General features: G+C 43.7%; 1 protein-coding gene across 7 annotated transcripts in view; it reads right to left on the bottom strand.

Annotated features, from left to right (window-relative positions):
- The window catches only part of ep400 (E1A binding protein p400), a 130,300-nt gene that overhangs the window by 88,426 nt on the left and 17,107 nt on the right, over positions 1-24,767 (bottom strand). For 5 of the 7 annotated variants that reach the window (XM_068006176.1, XM_068006179.1, XM_068006174.1 and 2 more), the window contains one exon: positions 933-1,055. The exons of the other annotated variants lie outside the window; for them this stretch is intronic. In XM_068006176.1, coding sequence (XP_067862277.1) covers positions 933-1,055 — 123 coding nt within the window. The remainder of the gene's footprint in view (positions 1-932; positions 1,056-24,767) is intronic. 7 annotated transcript variants of the gene reach the window in all.

Raw genomic sequence — 24,767 nt, forward strand, 5'->3', positions numbered from 1 at the left:
AATGATGAACGAATGCAATTAGCAAAATGACCAAACAATGAAGGAGTAAACATCCACCCATGGGGCCAGGCTGTGAATTACTGCCAAGTACCTTCCCGAACCAGGAGTCTGCCCCTTCGCAACATTACACTGGAAAAAAAAAACAGCTATTGAATTCCGAGCAGCTCATGAAATCATAGAATGATACAGCACAGAAGGCGGCCATTCGGCCCATCGTGCCTGTGCCGGAATGTGTCCTTAACTGTAAATGAAGTTTTAAAACCAAACCTGATTCAAAGCAAACAGAACCATTTCAGCACCTTTGATGGGGGAGGGGGGGGGAAAAACCTTTTGGTACATAACGCCTCGTTGAGAAACAGCACTTGCTTTTCTGCCATCATGTTCTATTGAGTTTTTCAACAGTTTACTGATACTGTCACCTGTGATTCCTACTACACCTTTATGGTTAAAAAAAAAACCTCAGGTCTTTTTGTGCATGCACGCGTTAATACACAGCTCGAAAACATCACATATTGCATTTATATTTCACTGATACTTTCAATATAGAACACCCCTCTTTATAACACACCAATTAACTGGCTCTTGAGGGCAGCATTAAAACGAGGGTGGAGTGGATTTTATACTTTCTTGCGGCTTTTCCCTGTAAATAGAAATTTTAGCCTCTTGAAAAAGTCACTAATTTTTATACATACTTGGTTTGACGGTGTACACGTTTTTAAAAAAAAAAACTGGCATGGTGTACATTCATTCATTCAGGTTAGGAATAAGAAGCAGAAACTTGTGACAAATGAATCCCTTAATCTCACTTTAAACACATGGATATTGCTTTCAGAGAAAGTTTACACAACTTAAAAGAAATATGAAAAAAGGGTCCTTGCAAATGAAAGAAGACATCAAAATGTCTATGTGAAGATGCGTTTGGTACCTCTTACCCTGCACTGTTGGCATGAGTTGCTGTAAGGGAACAATAGCTTGAGATCCTAAAGTAGTCACAGTTGTATGCTGGAAAACCATTCCATGACGACCACCTTCTATCCGTGGCCTTTTATTCTGATCTGAAGTCAAAAGCAAAACACAGAGTTCGCAATATTATGCAATAAAAAAAAACTCAAGTGTACAACACTTACTGAATCGCCTCCACGCAAGGCCAACACAGACGTGTTCATCATGCGTGAAACTTCTGACTGGCGGCAAATTTCTTAACTGTTTCAAACGATATCGGTAGAGCATTGTACAAGTTAGCGAACAGCCAGGTATCTCACTCCAACAAGTAGCCGTATGCCCTTTTCAAGGGCCAAAGTAATGGTGCCTTACAACAAGGGATGCAGTATATTGAAAGTATCAGGTTTTTAATGTGATGGGATATTATTTTTACATCACATTATTTGCAGCATGCACTCACTGAACGGCACTCCGACTAGTGATACAGGCAAACTATACACAGCATGAAGATCTGAGGAAGCTCCTTGGGCTTTTTCCAACTTAAATTAAAAAAATCACGAGCAACATTTGGTTAGTGAGAGAGCATTGTATAAGAAGCATATAATGTGACATGTATACATTAGAATATGCTCTATAGGTACCTCAACCACTACTACCTGCGCATTCGTTCTCTTCAACATACATAGATTCTCGCTAACCTTATATGCATTATGAATATATATCGGGGGCAGACTGGCCACGTGGGAAATCGGGGGGGATTTCACCAAGGGATATTGGATGTGTGAAATAACTTCCTATTTATTCCATTTATCTAGATTCCTAACCTAGGAATTGTTCCACAGCAGCATTATCAGCATCTTCCTTTGTCTGTGAGAATCCCATAGAATCCTGCGCCCTTTCAGGGCAACCAGACTGCCCATAATAATTTTTAAGTATTATCTTAGCTATCAAGATAGGCTAAAAGAGCTGGGACTCTAACACTTTAAGAGAAGCGTAGATTTAGGGGTGATCGGATCCAGGTTTGTAAGATGATGAAGGGAATTAACTGTATTTGAGTAGACTGTTGCAATTAAATAGGTTAGGGAGGACCAGGGGGTCACAATTTTCAGTTTTGTATAAGGCCAGGTCGAGATTAGATGTCAGGAGGTGGTTCTTTTCCGGGAGAATAGCGAACCTCTGGAACAGGCTGCCGGCTCTTGCAGTGAACGCTGATTGGCTGAATTCTTTCAAACGAGAGCTGGACCTGTTCCTGGTTGGGGCAGAGATCACCTTGTACAAAAGATTAGGTACTGCATAGAATTCAGGGCCAGAGATCTCATGGACTAGTTTCCATCGCCTAAGGGGGTCGGAGAGGAAATTTCCAGATATACCCGCACCCCAACACCCCCCCCCTCCCCAAATTGTCATGGGCTTTTATCTGTTCTTTTACCTCTCCGAGTAGTTCACATGATTTCGGGTGGGGAGTGTATATATCGAATTGCGTGGAACAGGCTGGATGGATCAGAGGATCTTTTCCTGCCCGTTATTGTTCATATGTAAGTTCTGAGCGAATAACACACGAAAGTATGAATGGCATTCACGAGCTGCTCCAGTTTTGTTCTCACAGCTCGAGTCTGTTGGAACCCGGAATGCGTTACTGTTCTACACAATGTATTGTACACCAGCTGCTCTGCCACACTGCCAAGGAGAAAAGGTGAGTAATGCTCTCAAACCTTTCACATCTTGTTAGGGGTCATTTCTGTAATGATCCCCAGAGATAAACCAAATTGCATATGACACTGCAAACAAAAAAAATGTGCAAAATAGACAAAGCTTTTGTGATAATGTACTAGCTTGGCTTATAAATTAAACCTTCAGCTTACTGTCTTAGGAATGTAGATAACGCTGCCATTAAGATAAGACTATTGAATTATTATATTGCTTAATTTTAATTTGAGTGTTTAGACCAGCCTCAGCACTTCAGATCTTGAGACACTATTTAATAACTCGCAGCTAATTACAGGCATTACTGCCTCCCTGTACTACCAGCACAGATCAGCTATGCGACATATTTAATCACAATTTGGGCTCCTAAATGATGATCTGCAATGAAAGCAATAGAGAATAAGCAATGGTTATAACAATTACATTTGATATTTATGGTTATTAGTACATTACTTTCAAAATGTTGAGTACTCGAAGGGCTACATTTTCCTGAAGGAAAATTGAAATCGTTTGGAGAAAGCCAATCACGTAAACATAACACAAGTGATTCATTAAAGTGATCTGATTTATATACCGAAGCATGCCTCAAGAACAGAGCTGGCCCTTATCAAATGCATAGCTGAGCATTAGATGTGTAAAATAACTTCCTATTTATTCCAGTTATCTCGATCCCAGACCTAGGAACGACAAACACAGAACTCTGAACTTTGCATAGGGTAGACTTAGAAAAGATGTTTCCACTTGTGGGGGAATGCAAAACTAGGGGTCATAAATATAAGATAGTCACTGATAAATCCAATAAGGAATTCAGGAGAAACTTCTTTAACCAGAAAGTGGCTAGAATGTGGAACTCACTACCACAAGGAGTAATTGAGGCGAATAGCATAGATGCATTTAAAGGGAAGCTAGATAAACATACGAGGGAGAAAGGGATAAAAGGATATGCTGATAGGGTGAGATGAAGCAGGATGGGAGGAGGCTCGTATGGAGCGTAAACACCAGTGTAACCAGTTGGGCGGAACAGCCTGTTTCTGTGCTGCAGACTCGATGTAATTTTATATAATATTCACTACACAAAGTATTGTCCATGCAGCAGGACACTGATAAATCTTCTGAATGAGTTTGTGAAGGCCACATTGTATATGTTTTAATTTTATTTCAGAACATTTAAAAGGTAGCAAAGCGAATGATTCCACTTTCTAGCAAACTTCTGTGGCAAGCGTGTTACAGTTGAATTTGTAGGTTAGAAGTGATATTGCGATACTCTGGTTATGCACTTCATGACAGCAACAAAACTCAAAACTAGAAATAAGCCCAATTCCAACAAAGGTATAATCATGAAGTCAAGGTGGAGATATCAATCTTCCAATGAAGGTTGGAGTCCCATACCGTGGGCAGGTTGGTTGAGAAGAAAAGAAACAGAATCAAGAAGGCAACTAGCCCCAATTCTGAGGTGTTGCCACAATAAATTCCCTCTTCCTGCTCTTAACAGTTTGAACTCAAGTCACCTCCGTTATATCATGTTCTAACTCCACAGTTTTCCCTCTGCATTTTCCCTGCAAGTCATTGTTTCCCCCCCACCCCAGAATATACCCATTAAGAGAAAATGCACAAATTATGAATACTTACATTTAAATAGCGCCTTTAACGTAGTAAAATATCCCAAGGCGCTTCTCAGAAGCGATTATCAAACAAAATTTGATTATCGAGTCACATAAGGAAATATTAGGACAGGTGACCAAAAGCTTAGTCAAAAAGGTAGGTTTTAAGGAGCGTCTTAAAGGAAAGAGGTAGGGATGCGGAGAGGTTTAGGGAGGGAATTCCGGAAATTAGAGCCAGGGCAGCTGAAGGCATGGTTGCCAATGGTGGAGCGATGAAAACCGGGGATACACAAGAGGCCAGAATTGAAGGAGTGTAGCGATCTCGGAGGGTTGTAGGGCTGGAGGAGGTTACAGAGATAGGGTCACCAATTCTTGTAGTGCACTGGATACAACAAAGGCTATGGGCCCCCGACAACATCTCGGCTGTAGTGCTCCAGAACTAGCCGTGCCTCTAGCCAAACCGTTCCAGTACAGCTACAACACTGGTATCTACCCGACAATGTGGAAAATTGCCCGGGTGTGTCCTGTTACTCAAAAAGCAGGACAAATCCAATCCGGCCAATTACCGCCCCATCAGTCTACTCTCAATCATCAGCATGGAAGGTGTCGTCGACAGTGCTATCAAGCGGCACTTACTCACCAATAACCTGCTCACCGATGCTCAGTTTGAAGTCAATGGGAATCAGGAGAAAAACTCTCCAGTGGCTGGAGTCATACCTAGCACAAAGGACGATGGTAGTGGTTGTTGGAGGCCAATCATCTCTGCCCCAGGACATTGCGGCAGGAGTTCCTCAGGGCAGTGTCCTAGGTCCAACCATCTTCAGCTGCTTCATCAATGACCTTCCCTCCATCATAAAGTCAGAAATGGGGATGTTCGCTGATGATTGCACAGTGGTCAGTTCCATTCGCAACCGCTCAGATAATGAAGCAGTCCGTGTCCGCTTGCAGCATGACCTGGACAACATCCAGGCTTGAGCTGATAAGCGGCAAGTAAGATTTGCGCCAGACAAGTGCCAGGCAATGACCACCTCCCCTTGACATTCAAAGGCATTACAATCCACCAACTTCAACATCCTGGGGGTCACCATTGACTAGAAACTTAACTGGGCCAGCCACATAAATACTGTGGCTACAAGAGCAGGTCAGAGGCTGGGTATTCTGCGGAGAGTGGCTCACCTCCAGACTCCCCAAAGCCACCATCTACGAGGCACAAGTAGAATCATAGAAGTTTACAACATGGAAACAGGCCCTTCGGCCCAACATGTCCATGTCGCCCAGTTTATACCACTAAGCTAGTCCCAGTTGCCTGCACTTATAGAATCATAGAAATTTACAACAAGTCAGGAGAGTGATGGAATACTCTCCACTTGCCTGGATGAGTGCAGCTCCAACAACACTCAAGAAGCTCGACACCATCCAGGACAAAGCAGCCCGCTTGATTGGCACCCCATCCACCACCCTAAACATTCACTCCCTTCACCACCGGCACAACTTGGCTGCAGTGCGTACCATCCACAGGATGCACTGCAGCAACTCGCCAAGGCTTCTTCGACAGCACCTCCCAAACCCGCGACCTCTACCACCTAGAAGGACAAGGGCAGCAGGCACATGGGAACAACACGAGCTGCATGTTCCCCTCCAAGTCACACACCATCCCGACTTGGAAATATATCGCCGTTCCTTCATCGTCACTGGGTCAAAATCCTGGAACTCCCTTCCTAACAGCACTGTGGGAGAACCTTCACCACACGGACTACAGCGGTTCAAGAAAGCGGCTCACCACCACCTTCTCAAGGGCAATTAGGGATGGTGGCGACACCCACATCCCATGAATGAATAAAAAAAAATGAAGTCTGTTAAGTATATAAATAAACCTGGATGCCATACAGGTGGCTGAATTAAGTAGCTGTAACATCTTAAGACTCTGGAAAGTGAAGCAGCCTTTTTGGAAACTGTTAGAAATGCAGCTTGGTGATTCGTGGGTTCAATGTACTGCTTCCCACGTTCCAACATGTTTGATTCCCCTGTAAAATACAGGAATCCATACAGAAATAGGAGCCATGGCCTGAGATAACAACACCATACAACAGCCATACCCAATTCAACCACCGGACACATCTGCAAGCAATAACCCCAATACGTTTAGGAAACCAGGAGGATAAAAACCCAAATAAAATGATTAGAATTCAAAATTAAATTGTTTTTTTTCCCCCGTAATTAATGGAAGAATTATTGGATACCAATATATTTTCTGTGGCATATGAAGCGCTGGGTCCAGGTGAAGGTCGCAGTTTCCAATAAAAATTCAAGGGTGAAAGTTGAAGGACACAAATGTCGAGATGATTATTAAAAATCATTCTGAAAAAGTTCAAAAAATGGTTCCAAAAATAGAGAGCTTACAGTCTTTAAAATTATGAAGGGGTTTGATAGGGTAGACGCAGAGAAGATGCTTCCACTTGTGGGGCAATCCAAAACTAGGGGTCATAAATGTAAAAGTTTCACTATAGATCCAATAAGGAATTCAGGAAAAACCTCTTTACCCAGTGGGTGGTTAGACTGTGGAACTCGCTACCACAAGGAGTAGTTGAGGTGACTAGCATAGATGCATTTAAAGGGAAGCTGTTTAAGTACGAGGGAGAAAGGAACAGAAGGTTTTGCAGATAGGGTTAGATGAAAAGGGGTGGGAGGAGGCTCATGTGGAGCATAAACATCGGTATTGGCCAGTTAGACCGAATGGTCTGTTTCTGTGCTGTAAATTCGATATAAGAACTTCAAAGGGAGGGGCTGCAAATCGACATAGGAAATTCACAGGTGTCAGCACTAAATCCTAAACTGCTGGGAGACTGGTCAGAGAAGCTGCCATAAGGCCACTTATAGGGTGGAGGCCTGAGTCATGACAGCCCCTTGTTAAGGAGGTAGATAGGGAATTCCTATTATAAACATTAACAAAAATTCTTCACAATAGGAGGTAAAGACTTTACGACAGGAAGTGCGTACAACGCTAACATTTTTAACATAACATATAGATAGATGTCACATTGGTAAACGAGTTGCCTTCTCTTCTGAGTTCGTAGCAACTACTGTACTAGTAGGACTAAATGCAAGAATAACCTAAACAGCCGAGCATCTAGGACAAGCAAAGCCTGTTCCTGCCCGTACTATTTGTGTTTGAGGTAAGCTCTTCCTAAAACACTAATCCGTTTATAATGTGAAGTTGGTTTTCTAAGTTTTGTAATGAGCCTATGAGAGTAGTACTCTTCCTTTCTGAGCTTAGAATTTGGCTCCGATAGACATGGTTTCATATAAGTATCACAGCCGTGGCCTTCACTCCTCTATACAATGAAGTTAAGGAACGTAACAAATATATTACAATGTCTTAGTAACGATAAATTGCTTTAGGGAGAACCTATGATGTGTCATTGAGAATGAAATGTCTGTGACCTTCCAAGCAAAATTCCATAGTCATGGTTTCTCAAACCAGGGCATCTGTGGTGATTTCCATTTATTGAGAAGAAAAATGCCCATCTCCCTCTATAATATTCACGGGAAACTTATGATACCCAAGCTTGATTGGGGGCAAGGGGAGGTCGTTCTACCCACCAGTCTGGAATCCTGGGAAAGGCACTTGAAAACATGAAAAATGAACCTTTGCATTAGTTCTGCTTTCACCAAGAGACTAGTTCTTAGCAACAAGGCCAGAAATTGCTCTTCATCGTTTGCTGTTATCCACAGACATTGTCTAGGTTTCCTTTATGGGACTTGCAAAAAAAAAGTTTCCTCCCAAATGGTAGCTCAGCCACTAAAATCCAGATCATTGGCAACCCAGGAACAACCGAGAACAAATCAGTCGAGTGTCATCGCCCGTGCAAATACACAGCTCCTTTAGAATTCTCAATTTCCCGTTTTGTGGTAGACGCATATGCCTAATCCTTTGTGGTGTAAATTTGCACTCCTTGGAAACTCTACCAAAAATAATAATAAAAGTAATTCCTGGAGTTTAATTTAGATAAATGTGAGGCGATGCATTTTGGTAGATCGAATCGGGCCAGGACCTACTCCGTTAATGGTACGGTGTTGGGGAGAGTTATAGAACAAAGAGATCTAGGAGTACAGATTCATAGCTCCTTGAAAGTGGAGTCACAGGTGGATAGGGTGGTGAAGAAGGCATTCGGCATGCTTGGTTTCATTGGTCAGAACATTGAATACAGGAGTTGGGATGTCTTGTTGAAGTTGTACAAGACATTAGTAAGGCCACACTTGGAATACTGTGTACAGTTCTGGTCACCCTATTATAGAAAGGATATTATTAAACTAGAAAGAGTGCAGAAAAGATTTACTAGGATGCTACCGGGACTTGATGGTTTGACTTATAGGGAGAGGTTAGATAGACTGGGACTTTTTTCCCTGGAGAGTAGGAGGTTAAGGGGTGATCTTATAGAAGTCTATAAAATAATGAGGGGCATAGATAAGGTAGATAGTCAAAATCTTTTCCCAAAGGTAGGGGAGTCTATAACAAGGGGGCATAGATTTAAGGTGAGAGGGGAGAGATACAAAAGTGTCCAGAGGGTCAATTTTTTCACTCAAAGGGTGGTGAGTGTCTGGAACGAACTGCCAGAGGCAGTAATAGAGGCGGGTACAATTTTGTCTTTTAAAAAGCATTTGGACAGATACATGGGTAAGATGGGTATAGAGGGATATGGGCCAAGTGCAGGCAATTGGGACTAGCTTAGTGGTATGAACTGGGCGACATGGACATGTTGGGCGGAAGGGCCTGTTTCCATGTTGTAACTTCCATGATTCTGGATATAGCTCAAAGAACAATACAGTTCTTTCCTAAGAGACATATGCACCAGATTTGCTTGAAGATTCAACCAAAGGTAGGAATGCCAATAAACATAACCATTCTGGGAACCCTCTTCTTTTTAAAAAAAAATCTATACATATACACAACTTTATAGAAAATCACACGTTTCCAACACCAAACTGAAATGATTTACTTGTACGACACTATTAAGAGCTCCCATTATTTAATAAAATTCTACTGCTCTCCCCCTCTTGACACCAATTTTAATTTCTTTACTGGTTTTTATTTTCCTAGTTCCCATTTGTTATTTCCTCCCATTTTGTTAACTTCCTGTTTATCTTCCTCAACCCGCTTACCCTAAACTACACAGAATTTACAACACAGAAACAGGCAGTTTGACACAGCCAATCCATGTTGGTGCTTATCCTTTACACAATCATCCTAATCCCATGTATCTAGTCCCTCCATGGCCTCACCCCTCCCTATCTCTGTAACCTCCTCCAGCCCTACAACCCTCCGAGATCTCTGCGCTCCTCCAATTCTGGCCTCTTGCCCATCCCTGATTTTAACTGCTCCATCAATGGCAGCTGCGCCTTCAGCTGCCTAGGTCCTAAGCCCTGGAATTCCCTCCCTAAACATCTCCACCTCTCTCTCCTCCTTTATGAAATTCCTTAAAACCTACCTCTTTGACTAAGCTTTTGGTCACCTGTCCTAATATCTCCTTATGCAGCTCGTTGTCAAATTTTGCTTGATAATCGCTCCTGTGAAGTACCTTGGGAGGTTTCACTATGTTAAAGGCGCTATGTAAATGCAAGCTGTTGTTGTTAGTCAGTTCCCATAGCGCTTTATCCCCCTTTCCTTCAACCACTTGTCCAGCCAATTCTTACATATTGACATGGTCTCTGCTTCAACTACTAACTCTGGTACTGTATTCGACAGCTTCACAACCCTCTGTGTAAAAATGTTTCTCCTGCTCTCTGTCCTAAATCTCTTAACATTTAATCTTGTATCTATGCTCCCTCATTCTAGAGCCCTCAACTGCTGGAAGCAGTCTGTTTCTATCTACCCTGTCCAATCCCATCATAATTTCAAACACTTCTATCAAATCACTCTGTTCTAACAAAAAAAAAACCCAATTTCCAAGTCTTTCTTCAAATCTGTGTTTCCTCACACCAGGCAGCATCCCAGTGAATCTGCGTTGCACCCTCTCTATTGCCTCAACATCCTTCCTATAGCTTGAAGCCCAAAACCTGCTGCTTTTATACCAACCTCAGAAGGGCGCTGCCACTGCCGGCACCCGGTGCACCAGCCTCACACACAGCCGTACGGCAACCCAAATCTGAACTTGCCAGGTTGGTCATGTACAGCTGCCGGGAAGATCCCGAGGGAGGTGCGCAAATCCAGCGCTTCATCAGTTGGCAGCACTGGCACCTTCTGAAGCCAGTGTGAAAGCAGCTAAAAAGGCAGTTGAGCCCGGATGAACCTGAATCAACAAATCGATTTAGATGAAGACGGAAAGGCATTAACTCCCCTACAATTATATATATATATTTTTTTTTTATTCGTTCACGGGATGTGGGCGTCGCTGGCAAGGCCGGCATTTATTGCCCATCCCTAATTGCCCTCGAGAAGGTGGTGGTGAGCCGCCTTCTTGAACCGCTGCAGTCCGTGTGGTGACGGTTCTCCCACAGTGCTGTTAGGAAGGGAGTTCCAGGATTTTGACCCAGCGACAATGAAGGAACGGCGATATATTTCCAAGTCGGGATGGTGTGTGACTTGGAGGGGAACGTGCAGGTGGTGTTGTTCCCATGCGCCTGCTGCCCTTGTCCTTGTCCTTCTAGGTGGTAGAGGTCGCGGGTTTGGGAGGTGCTGTCGAAGAAGCCTTGGCGAGTTGCTGCAGTGCATCCTGTGGATGGTGCACACTGCAGCCACAGTGCGCCGGTGGTGAAGGGAGTGAATGTTTAGGGTGGTGGATGGGGTGCCAATCAAGCGGGCTGCTTTATCTTGGATGGTGTCGAGCTTCTTGAGTGTTGTTGGAGCTGCACTCATCCAGGCAAGTGGAGAGTATTCCATCACACTCCTGACTTGTGCCTTGTAGATGGTGGAAAGGCTTTGGGAAGTCAGGAGGTGAGTCACTCGCCGCAGAATACCCAGCCTCTGACCTGCTCTCGTAGCCACAGTATTTATATGGCTGGTCCAGTTAAGTTTCTGGTCAATGGTGACCCCCAGGATGTTGATGGTGGGGGATTCGGCGATGGTAATGCCGTTGAATGTCAAGGGGAGGTGGTTAGACTCTCTCTTGTTGGAGATGGTCATTGCCTGGCACTTATTTGGCGCGAATGTTACTTGCCACTTATCAGCCCAAGCCTGGATGTTGTTCAGGTCTTGCTGCATGCAGGCTCGGACTGCTTCATTATCTGAGGGGTTGCGAATGGAACTGAACACTGTGCAGTCATCAGCGAACATCCCCATTTCTGACCTTATGATGGAGGGAAGGTCATTGATGAAGCAGCTGAAGATGGTTGGGCCTGGGACACTGCCCTGAGGAACTCCTGCAGCAATGCCCAGGGGCTGAGATGATTGGCCGCCAACAACCACTACCATCTTCCTTTGTGCTAGGTATGACTCCAGCCGCTGGAGAGTTTTCCCCCTGATTCCCATTGACTTCAATTTTACGAGGGCTCCTTGGTGCCACACTCGGTCAAATGCTGCCTTGATGTCAAGGGCAGTCACTCTCACCTCACCTCTGGAATTCAGCTCTTTTGTCCATGTTTGGACCAAGGCTGTAATGAGGTCTGGAGCCGAGTGGTCCTGGCGGAACCCAAACTGAGCATCGGTGAGCAGGTTATTGGTGAGTAAGTGCCGCTTGATAGCACTGTCGACGACACCTTCCATCACTTTGCTGATGATTGAGAGTAGACTGATGGGGCAGTAATTGGCCGGATTGGATTTGTCCTGCTTTTTGTGGACAGGACATACCTGGGCAATTTTCCACATTGTCGGGTGGATGCCAGTGTTGTAGCTGTACTGGAACAGCTTGGCTAGAGGCGCAGCTAGTTCTGGAGCACAAGTCTTCAGCACTACAGCTGGGATGTTGTCGGGGCCCATAGCCTTTGCTGTATCCAGTGCACTCAGCCGTTTCTTGATATCACGTGGAGTGAATCGAATTGGCCGAAGACTGGCTTCCGTGATGGTGGAGATATCGGGAGGAGGCTGAGATGGATTATCCACTCGGCACTTCTGGCTGAAGACGGTTGCAAACGCTTCAGCCTTGTCTTTTGCACTCACGTGCTGGACTCCGCCATCATTGAGAATGGGGATGTTTGCAGAGCCTCCTCCTCCCGTTAGTTGTTTAATTGTCCACCACCATTCACGACTGGATGTGGCAGGACTGCAGAGCTTTGATCTGATCCGTTGGTTGTGGAATCGCTTAGCTCTGTCTATAGCATGTTGCTTCCGCTGTTTAGCATGCATGTAGTCCTGAGTTGTAGCTTCACCAGGTTGGCACCTCATTTTTTAGGTACGCCTGGTGCTGCTCCTGGCATGCTCTTCTACACTCCTCATTGAACCAGGGTTGATCCCCTGGCTTGTTGGTAATGGTAGAGTGAGGAATATGCCGGGCCATGAGGTTACAGATTGTGCTGGAATACAATTCTGCTGCTGCTGATGGCCCACAGTGCCTCATGGATGCCCAGTTTTGAGCTGCAAGATCTGTTCTGAATCTATCCCATTTAGCACGGTGGTCGTGCCACACAACACGTTGGATGGTGTCCTCAGTGCGAAGACGGGATTTCATCTCCACGAGGACTGTGCGGTGGTCACTCCTACCAATACTGTCATGGACAGATGCATTTGCGACAGGTAGATTGGTGAGGACGAGGTCAAGTAAGTTTTTCCCTCGTGTTGGTTCGCTCACCACCTGCCGCAGGCCCAGTCTGGCAGCAATGTCCTTCAGGACTCGGCCAGCTCGGTCAGTAGTGGTGCTACCGAGCCACTCTTGGTGATGGACATTGAAGTCCCCCACCCAGAGTACATTTTGTGCCCTTGCTACCCTCAGTGCTTCCTCCAAGTGGTGTTCAACATGGAGGAGGACTGATTCATCAGCTGAGGGAGGACGGTAGGTGGTAATCAGCAGGAGGTTTCCTTGCCCATGTTTGACCTGATGCCATGAGATTTCATGGGGTCCAGAGTCAATATTGAGGACTCCCAGGGCCACTCCCTCCTGACTGTATATCACTGTACCGCCACCTCTGGTGGGTCTGTCCTGCCGGTGGGACAGGACATACCCAGGGATGGTGATGGAAGAGTCTGGGACGTTGGCTGAAAGATATGATTCTGTGAGTATGGCTATGTCAGGCTGTTGCTTGACTAGTCTGTGGGACAGCTCTCCCAATTTTGGCACAAGTCCCCAGATGTTAGTAAGGAGGACCTTGCAGGGTCGACTGGGCTTGGTGTTTTGCCGTTGTCGTGTCCGGTGCCTAGTGGTCCGATGCCGGGTGGTCCGTCCGGTTTTATTCTTGTTATGACTTTTCGTAGCGAGATTTTACAACTGAGTGGCTTGCTAGGCCATTTCAGAGGGCAATTAAGAATCAACCACATTGCTGTGGGTCTGGAGTCACATATAGGCCAGACCGGGTAAGGGCGGCAGGCTTCCTTCCCTAAAGGACATTAGTGAACCAGATGGGTTTTTACGACAATCCGGTAGTTTCATGGCCATCATTACTGATACTAGTATTTTTAATTCCAGATTTTTATTTAATTAATTGAATTAAATTAATTAATTGAATTTAAATTCGCCAGCTGCCGTGGCAGGATTTGAACTCATGACTCTGGATTTTAGTCCAGGCCTCTGGATTACTAGCCCAGTAACATAACCACTATGTTACCTTACCCGGTATGCCAGATGCAAATTGGAAAAAAGTTATAATTTGTTGTTTGCAATAAATGACCTCTCTAATAAAAATGGTGATACCACCGTTATATCATAATATCACTCATAACGAGCTCTTGAGGGTACATTTTGGAAAAAAAAAATATTTTTCATTGCTGTTTTAAATTATAATAGCAATGTACAGAAACTTGCAACCAGGCAATGTAAATCCAGCACTGTGATTTTATTGCTATCAATTGCTCAGGAATAAAGCTGGAGCTGGGACTGTACATCATCCTGGAGACATTCACCTAATCTAATTCGAGCCAAACTAATGACTAAAAAACCTCTGCAGTCAGTCCTCATTATTGCAAAATTATGGAGACTGATTAAGTGTTTCAGATCACAGATCTCCCCTACTGACCGTAATTTAAATTCTGCCATGAACTAGGAACATCATAATGCACACTTGTAATAAAGTTTTCTCGGTTTAATATTGTACTGAAAAAAGAATCAAGGTAGCCTCACATATTTAACAAATGAGGAAATATTAATTTATTTATACAGAAGACTTTTATGCTAAAATATGCTATTTAAAATCCTACAACTCAAAGATTAATACTGCGCATTACAAAGTATTTCTGGAACATCCATAATGATCCAGCACCATAATTCAGAATATACTCTTTAGCCCAAGTCTCTGAAAAAAGCCGCACTTACAACTGAAAGTAAAACTGCATTTATCGAAGAGACCTGTGATACTTCTGGATCAGAAACGGTGTGGGCTGGGGAAATAGGATTCTGGTAGCCAGGATCCACATAGCTTCCAATAAATTCGTCATTAATATTTTGGTGAATGGAAGGAACAATACAGTAATCCTGGCAGCAACACTGCATAAGCATCAACTAGAATTACTGTAAGACACAGCTTCTACTAAAGTACCTGACTATTTAACAGTTAAAATAAGATTCTTCCTGTTTGGTAAGAGGGATGTATGCAACGGTAGATTGAATTTGATAAACTACACAGGACTAAAACGTTTCTATTATGTATTATAGTAGACTATTCCCTCATGTTGGGGATGATGGACTTATCTGTATCATTCCAGTTTCAAAAGGCTAGGGTTTACAGGCTTTGAACTATTAAAGTATATTTCATAATGATCTCAATTCACGAGTGTAAAGTACTGCTAGATTAAGCAACATGCAACGAGGCGAAATGCAAAACCAGTTACTGACGTGGTAAAAGTCAATACCTAGTCAGACCTTGGAGCTCACTGCTGCCATTAGCTGAGTGCAATTACGTGTGAAAACACTTGCATTCAAGCAAGAAAAGAAGAAATCTGACCAAAGACAGCTGGAAAAAGTACATGGAGGAAACAACTGGGCCAAAAATGAATATTCTGTATCAGTATAGCTAGAGAGGCTGATGACAGCATGGCAGCCAAACACATGAGTGCGATTTATATACCGATACAACCAAATGGCTTTTAACCAAAACAGCAAGTCGAAAAATTGAAGTGCAACTTCGGAACCAGAAAAGGCCATTCAACCCATTCTAATAAATGGAGTTAAGATACGGATCAGCCATGATCTACTGAATGGCAGAACAGGCTAGAGGGGCTGAATGGCCTAGTCCTGTTCCAAAATAATCCATTCATCCCATCCTAATCCTGTTCCAGGACCAGACCTAACCATTTTTTCCCTCTTTCTTCTTACCCTTAATCCATTTACTCTACTCCTTGCTGAATCAGAAATTGATCCAATTCCCTTTTGAATGCTTCAGGAAGTGAGAATTTACTGCAGGTGATGACAACCTATTCTACAAATCAAAGACATGAAAATGTGACGAAGTTACTCCTCAAATTCAGGGTGTGATTTCTTTAGCTTACAGTCATATCCTCTGGTTTTATTACTTAGGCTCGGCACAAAAACTACTTATGTAGCCATACCAATTCTCTGAAATTAATATATAAACATACATTGTGTCCCCCATTTTATTATTCTTCTAGTAACACCTTTAGCTTCCTTCAAAACTTCTCGTCAATGCTCAGCAATGTAAAACCTGGGATCTATTTTATTGCCCTTTTCCGAAACCTTTCCACTCCTTGTATTTTTTTTAAATTAAAGGATCACCATAGCTGGGTTGGATCAAACCTGGGCTGTGTGGCTCTGTATTACACCAAGTGATGCATTTACCCATTGAGGTACTCGGGGGGGTGAAGAGATTTCATTTATTACTATTTTCCATCCAAATAAAGGGTAAGTGAACTCAGCAACACAGAAATGTTAATTAGTTTCAGAGAAAGAGGTGGCAGTTTTCCACTGCCTCAAGTCAAAATGACCCACTACTGCAACAACTTGCATTTATATACAGCCTTTTAACGTACAAAAACCTCCCATGGCATTTCACAGAAGTGTAACGAGACAAAAATTAGGAGGGGTGGCTAAAAGCTCGGCCACAGATAGGTTTTAAAGGATGAGAGAAAGGGGAAGAGACGGACAGGTTAAGGAGGCTCTTCCAGAGTTTAGGGCCTTGATGGCTAAAGGCTGCCAACGGCAGGGTGCAGACGCAGGCCAGAATTGGAGGAACGCAGAGTTGTTAAAGCATGGGAGGCCAGCCAGGGCAGTATTAGAATTGCCGAGTCTGTTGGTGACAAAGGCAAGGATGAGGGATTCAGCAGCAGATGGGCTGAGGCAAGGGCGGAGACAGGCGATGCTACGGGGGTGGAAACTTGCTCAACTGTTGGGCAGTGTTAGTGCAGCAACTAAATGTTTTGGCAGAGTTTCCTGCAATGGTCAGATTTCTGGTTCAGTGTCAGTGCTGGTGGAAGGGTACTGCCTTGGACCAAGGGCTCCATCAGAGATAAAGCACCCACCCTGCCTACTTTTACTCAATTCGCTGCACTGTACTCACTGGCAACCAAATAAGCTATGGAGTATGGGAGTGTAGCAGTTATAGTACTGGACTAGCAACCCGGGTGTCATTTAAGTTCAAATCCCACCATGGCAAGTGAAACTGAATTTAATAAACCTCATAACTTGAATATTGGATATTGTGAATTGGATATACACTTGAAAAGGAAAAAAATCGATGACGGCATCGCTGCGACAGCATCAATACTCAACACCAACAACAGCCAATCTCCGGAAGCCATCCTACAACTCATCCGCTTCATCCTGGATCACAATGTCTTCACCTTCGATAACCAGTTCTTTACCCAAACACACGGAACAGCCATGGGGACCAAATTCGCACCCCAATACGCCAACATTTTCATGCACAAGTTCGAGCAGGACTTCTTCACTGCACAAGACCTCCAACCAACACTATACACCAGATACATCGACGACATTTTCTTTCTATGGACCCACGGCAAGGAATCACTAAAGAGACTACACGATAACATCAACAAGTTCCATCCCACCATCAAGCTCACCATGGACTACTCCTCAGAATCAGTTTCTTTCTTGGACACACGAATCTCCATCAAAGACAGGCACCTCAGCACCTCACTCTACCGCAAGCCCACGGACAACCTCACGATGCTCCACTTTTCCAGCTTCCACCCTAACCACGTCAAAGAGGCCATCCCCTATGGACAGGCCCTGCGAATACACAGGGTCTGCTCAGACGAGGAGGAACGCGATGGACACCTACAGACGCTGAAAGACGCCCTAGTAAGAACGGGATATGACGCTCGACTCATCGATCGACAGTTCCGACGGGCCACAGCAAAAAATCGCATAGACCTCCTCAGGAGACCAACACGGGACGCAACCAACAGAGTACCCTTTGTCGTCCAGTACTTCCCCGGAGCGGAGAAACTACGCCATGTTCTCCGCAGCCTTCAACATGTCATCAATGAGGACAAACACCTCGCTATGGCCATCCCCACACCTCCACTACTCGCCTTTAAACAGCCACCCAACCTCAAACAGACCATCATTCGCAGCAAATTACCTAGCTTTCAAGAGAACAGCGTCCACGACACCACACAACCCTGCCACGGTAACCTCTGCAAGACATGCCAGATCATCGACACAGATACCACCATCACACGAGAGGACACCACCCACCAGGTGCATGGTTCATACTCCTGTGACTCGGCCAACGTTGTCTACCTCATACGTTGCAGGAAAGGATGCCCCAGAGCATGGTACATTGGCGAGACCATGCAGACGCTGCGACAACGGATGAACGGACACCGCGCAACAATCGCCAAACAGGAGGGTTCCCTCCCAGTCGGGGAACACTTCAGCAGTCATGGACATTCATCCACCGACCTTCGGGTAAGCGTACTCCAAGGCGGCCTTCGAGACACACGACAACGCAAAATCGTCGAGCAGAAATTGATAGCCAAGTTCCGCACCCATGAGGACGGCCTCAACCGGGATCTTGGGTTCATGTCACGCTACACGTTACCCCACCAGCGAACAAATGTTATCTGTTTTTAATATAATGGGTCATTTGCTGGCTTTCTCTGCCTTCCGGATGTTTCTGCCTCTCTCTGTTTTTTTTTCCTGTTTGTTTTTTTGTTGAATGTGTATTCGGGGGTTCTGCAGGTGACACCTCTCTGTCTGAACACGGTGATTGCCTTGGCAACGGGCAGTTGCAGGGGCAGTCTGTAAACACCATGTATTGTTCTGTGATGTATAAATGCGTAGGCTTCAAGGAGCTCCTGAACATTTACCTGACGAAGGAGGAAGCCTCCGAAAGCTTGTGAATTTAAAATAAAATTGCTGGACTATAACTTGGTGTTGTAAAATTGTTTACAATTGTCAACCCCAGTCCATCACCGGCATCTCCACATCAGGAAAAAAATCTGCAGGGCTATGGGGAAAAATAGCAGGGAAGTGCCACTAATCGGATAGCTCTTTCAAAGAGCTGGCACAGGTATGATGGGCCGAATGGCCTCCTTCTGAGCTGTATGATTCTATGATTGAATGCTGGCAACTGGACTATCTAAAAACCCAACTGGTTCAATAATGTCCTTCAGGGAAGAGAACCTTCCCTACTCACTCCGGCCACATGTGACTCCAGGCAACTCTAGGTGATTGACTCAGGTGAGTGGCTTGCGATGAACAATAAATGTGGACTTGCCAACGCTGCCCATATCCCAAAAACAAATCTTAAAAGTCAACTAAGCAGCAGTGCACTTTAAACAGCTGAGCAGTAAAATTGTTCAAAAGCTCCGAATGCTTCTCACCTGCAAATCTCAACATTTGGTTGTTTAGATAATTTTTTTTTACAAAAACAAGGAATTGATTTAACTATAATATTCAAGGCAAACTACAGAAGAGGGATTATGTACACACAATTTCAAAATCTGAACTTTAGTTTAATCAGATTTCAAAACTCAGAGGCTGATTACACAAATAAAGGCAAGTATTTTGCCATAGATCTAATGTTACCAATTAATAAATCAGTCTTTCGAAATTCGGAAGTGGTTGGGTCACTGAATCAGGATGTATAAATTTGTTACTCCACTTAATTTCCTGCAGTCTCCTGTTCTCCAGAGACTGTTTAATATCCTTGCCCATTACTTAACCTGTTAAGTGATTGTTCAGCCACTTGAAAGGTGCAAAATTAATCATCTCATGCGTATAAATCCTGAATGGTCAAGTTTCTGCTGGCAAGACGAAAGAACTCTTGTAGAACAAACATCCATTGGAAAATGAAGTAATTAGCATTTCTGTGTGCTGTCATTAAAATAAACAAAAAAAAAGCAAGATTAGCAGCTCCATTTCTAAAATAAAACCCACCACCAGCAGATACTGATGGGGAACAGTACTGGAATGGGACACCACACATTTCTGAGTGGCTTCATTTTTAAAAATGTGCAGCATCCAAAGATGGGGAGGGTTCCAAGTTAGAGAATTGTAGCACTGGTGTAGAGAGTAATGCCCAGCTAAGGATACAACGAGTAAAGAGTAATACCCAGTCATGGGTATAGAGTAATACCCAGTCACAGTTACATTGTGCGTAGAGTAATACCCAGCCAAGGTTAAAGTAAGTGTCGACTAATACCCTGCTAAGAGTAAAATTAGTACACTGAATACCCAGCCAAGGCTACAGTGAGTTCAGAGTAATACCTAGCCATGGATAAACAGAGTAAAGAGTAACACCCAGCAAAAGCTAAACTGAGTACAGAGTAATACCTAGACAGTGCTAAAATGGGTATATCCAGCCACGGCTAAACTGGGAGTAGAGCAATATATGTCAACATTAAACTGAGTAGAGTAATACACAGCTAAGGTCAAATAGGGTGCAGAATAATTCCCGGCCGAGGCTACAATGAATAGAGAGGAATATCCAGCCAAGTCTAATCTATGTTTTCTTAATTCAGGTGTTTCTGCACTGGCTCTGGTTTTATTAAAATATAGGTTCCCACAAAGGATTTTTAAAAATTACCCTTTCCTCAAAAATCAGCACAACTGTCAACTGCTGCCTAAATAGAGGGGCAGCTGCCCAATCGTTTAGGAACACTTATTAACTCTGAACTTAATGTCTGTTGCCAACAGCGCTTTGGGATATCCCGAGGTCAGAAAAGGCACTATATAAATGCAAATTCTATCCATCTACTCTGCCACTTTAAAGTAGCTTCTAGAATTTCAACAAGACTTTAAGTTACAATTACCTAATTGGGTAGGCAATAAAACTTAAGAATTAATTCACAATATCTTTTACCACCTTAGCTAGATCGCTACCTGGGTTTAATGGAACCTTTCGTAATCCCTGGATCACATTGTGTGTGCAAAGTTTTTAAAAAAAACTAACTTTGTCTGTTGGTTAGCATTTTATATACACTCCATTTAGAGAAAACAGATAACCAAGCCCGCTCTCACTTCTAGCCTCCAACCACACCCCCCCACCCCCATCTCTATCGATACCTTTGTCTTTCTCTTATTTTATGAATACTATTGTGTTCAGTGCTTCTCCAAACTTGTTTCTTGCTCAGTGCTCCTGTGAGCTTTCCTCTCGCTCCTTAAGAACATGGCCCACTCCTGTTCCTATTTCTTAAGTTCTAGCATAAGAATATAAGAAATACGGCCCCTCGAGCCTGCTCCGCCATTCAATAAGATCATGGCTGATCTTCAACCTCAACTCCATTTTCCCGCCCGATCCCCATATCCCTTGATTCCCAAAAATCTATCAATCTCAGCCTTGAATATATTCAATGACCGAGCATCCACAGCTCTCTGGGGTAGAGAATTCGAAAGATTCACAACCCTCAGTGAAGAAATTCCTCCTCATCTCGAACTTAAATGGCTGACCCCTTATCCTGAGATTATGACCCTTAGTTCTAGACTCTCCAGCCAGGGGAAACAGCCTCTCAGCATCTACCCTGTCAAGCCCTCTCAGAATCTTACATGTTGCAATGAGATCGACCTCTCATTTTTCTAAACTCCAGAGTGCATAAGCCCATTCTACTCAATCTCTCCTCATAGGGCAACCCTCTCATCCCGGGAATCAATCCAGTGAACCTTTGTTGCACTGCCTCTAAGGCAAGTATATCCTTCCTTAGGAAAGGAGACCAAAACTGTACACAGTACTCCAGGTGTGGTCTCACCAAAGCCCTGTACAATTGCAGCAAGACTTCCTAACTCTTGTACTCCAATCCCCTTGCAATAAAGGCCAACATATCATTTACTTTCCTAATTGCTTGCTGTACCTGCATGTTAATTTTCTGTGTTTCATATAAAAGGACACCCAAATCCCTCTGTACAGCAACATTTAATAGTTTCTCACCATTGTAAAAAATATTTTGTTTTTCTATTCTTTCTACCAAAGTGAATAACCTCACATTTCCCCACATTATACTCCATCTGCCACTTTCTTGCCCACTCACTTAACCTGTCTATATCCCTTTGCAGACACTGTGTCCTCCTCACAGCTTATTTTCCCACTAACTTTGTATCATCAGCAAACTTGGATACATTACACTCGGTCCCTTCATCTAAGTCATTAATATAGACTGTAAATAGCTGAGGCCCAAGCACTGATCCATACGGCATCCCACTAGTTACAGCCTGAAAATGACCCGGTTATTCCTACTCTGTTTCCTATCCGTTAACCAATCCTCGATCCATGCTAATATATTACCCCAATCCCATGAGACCTTACCTTGTGTAACAACCTTTTATGTGGCACCTTATCGAATGACTTTTGAAAATCCAAATACACTACATCCACTGGTTCTCCTTTATCGAGCCTGCTAGTTATATCCTCAAAAAACTCTAATAAATTTGTCAAACACTATTTCTCTTTCATAAATCCATGTTGACTCTACCTGATCATATTATGATTTCTAAATGCCTCCTCACTACATCCTTGATTCCACCATTTTCCTGACTACTGACGTCAGGCTAACTGGCCTGTAGTTCCCTGTTTTCTCTCTTCTTCCTTTATTGACTAGCTCCTTCTAAGCTCCCTCCTCCTGTTATGCTATGATCACAAATCATCACACAGTCTCCTGCTCTAACTCACCTTCACTCCCCCCTCCCCCCACCAAATGACCTCAAAACTATGGAACTCCTTACCTCCCTCAGACTTTCCTTCTTCCTACAAACTTTTAAAACTCAAGCCTGGCATCACTTAACCACTGCATCAATTTACTGTCCTCTATTTCACTATTCGCCCCTCACTGTCTCCGTAACCTCCTGCAACCTGTGTTCCTCCAATTGTGGCTTCTTGCACATCCCCGAATTCCTTTGCCCCACCACTGGAGGCTGTGTCTTCATGTGCCTACGCCCTAAGCTCTGTAATTCCCTCCCTAAACCTCTTCACCTCTCCACCTTCTCTAAGACACTCCTTAAAACCTCTCTCTTTGACCAAGCTTTTGATCACCTGTCCTAATATCTCCTTCTTTGGCCCGATGTCAACTTATGTCTGATTTTGTTCCTATGAAGCGTCTTGGGGCGTTTTACTATGTTAAAAGGTGCTATATAAATGCAAGTTGTTGTTGGCAGTGTCCTGCATTATGGCCTTGTCCCTGCACCTCCAGCTTCTTCCATTAGACGTATAACTCAGTGTGGGCTATATCCTGTGGACTAACTTTAAGCTAGTAGTGCTAACCTTGCCTTTATTGTGCACTTGCCTCCATACCCAATTTCATAACATCTTTTTCTTCTTTTCCCCCCAAAAATGGAAACAATGCTATATTTCTTCCTTTAATGTTCACACATGTTCTAACCTGCAGGGTCTAATACAGATGCAAGCTCATTTTTTGGCCTGAGCTGCAGGTATCATCATTCTCAGATGGTCTAGAAAATAAGTTCATGCCCATTGACTTTCAGGCTCACCATATGAAGCACAAGAGATTACAAAACAGAGCTCAATTAGGCACTTAACACAGATGAAACAGTCATGTCAGAACATAGTGCTTCTAGCATTTCATCTCGCCAAGTCATCAATGCCATTATCCACCATTAATCTCCCTCCCCCCACCCACATAAATAATCATCACCCACTCTGTTCATTTGTTTCAGTAATCAGAGCATAGGAGAAAGACTATCTAAATTCTAACGGTGCTCATTTGTACACCAGAATCTACTTCAGTTTGCACCCATTATTTATCCAAGTCCATATCTTCCAACAGAAAAATCAACAGCCAAAATCAAAATAGTAGACCACAGTCTGGGTAATGAATTCAGCAATAGCATGTAAAGCAAGTTAACATCTATGCACTGACAACAGACATCACGATTTTCTATGATTCACAAGATACTCAAAAGGAATTGCCAAAACAAGGTTTATATTGCACGAGTTTATAGGATGTCCTAAAATTCAACTTAAAAATCCTCCTCCTCAAATCACTCCAACCCTCAACCCTCCCAACTTCTGCAATCTCCGCCAGCCCTGCAACCCTGCCTGTACTCTCTGCTGTTCAAACTCTCTCTTCGCCCCACCTTCTGTGGCACAGCTTTCAGTTACCTTGTCCCCACACTGTGGAATTCCCTCCCCAAACCCCTCCATCTCACTGCATTTTTCCCCCTCACTTTAAATGTCTACTCTTTAACAGTACCTTTTGGCCACTGTCGCCAGCCCCTTTCCTATTCCCACCTAGGCCTAATCCCAAACTGTGAATCATTAAAAAAGGTGCAAGCAGCTGTGGAAATCAAAAGAGTGTAATGTGAAATGAAATGTAATGTATTGTAAACTAGTTCTGAAGCTGGAGAACCAAGTGGCACTGCCGTGAACGACACAGCACAAGCATTCATAGGTGGTACTGCACAAGAGTGCTCGGCAACATTTACAATAAAAAAGGTAACGACTGGGAAACAGTGCACCGAGAGGCAAAAAATGAAGAACCAGAACTGGAAAGGCTCAGCGTCATCGGCAACAATTGTAAGACAAAGATACAACAAAAGACCAGGGAAGAAAGTAGCCGCAACAACCCCAGGAAGAACAGGAAGCCAGAGAGAATGCAAAGCTGCACCTGAATTAGGAATACCGCTTACGAAACTGTACACCCCCCCGACCCGTACAAAGTTTCAACTTGTCAAATACACAGAGGATAATGGATGGCTGTAAGTGGATGGAGGGGCACTAATCCAATCTAGAGGTTGGAAACAGCAGTTTATGCTTGGTCATTTAAATGCGGAGATTGAAATAATGCCTGGAATTCACCTAGAAATTGATCATTTACAACATGTACTAGAGAACTTTAATTTTACAAGTCCCTTCACATTGTAGCATTGTTTGCTCCTTTTCAAATTTTACAGGCAAGAGCAATATAGTGCAACAAAGCACAAAGAGCATGATTAAGTTTATGGCAAAGGAGCCCACGTGATTCCCTTCTCTCTCTTCCCTCCCTCCTCCTGCGAGTAGGTCAAAAGAAAA

This window comes from Heptranchias perlo, chromosome 25 (genome assembly GCF_035084215.1).
Source record: "Heptranchias perlo isolate sHepPer1 chromosome 25, sHepPer1.hap1, whole genome shotgun sequence".
NCBI lineage: Eukaryota > Metazoa > Chordata > Chondrichthyes > Hexanchiformes > Hexanchidae > Heptranchias > Heptranchias perlo.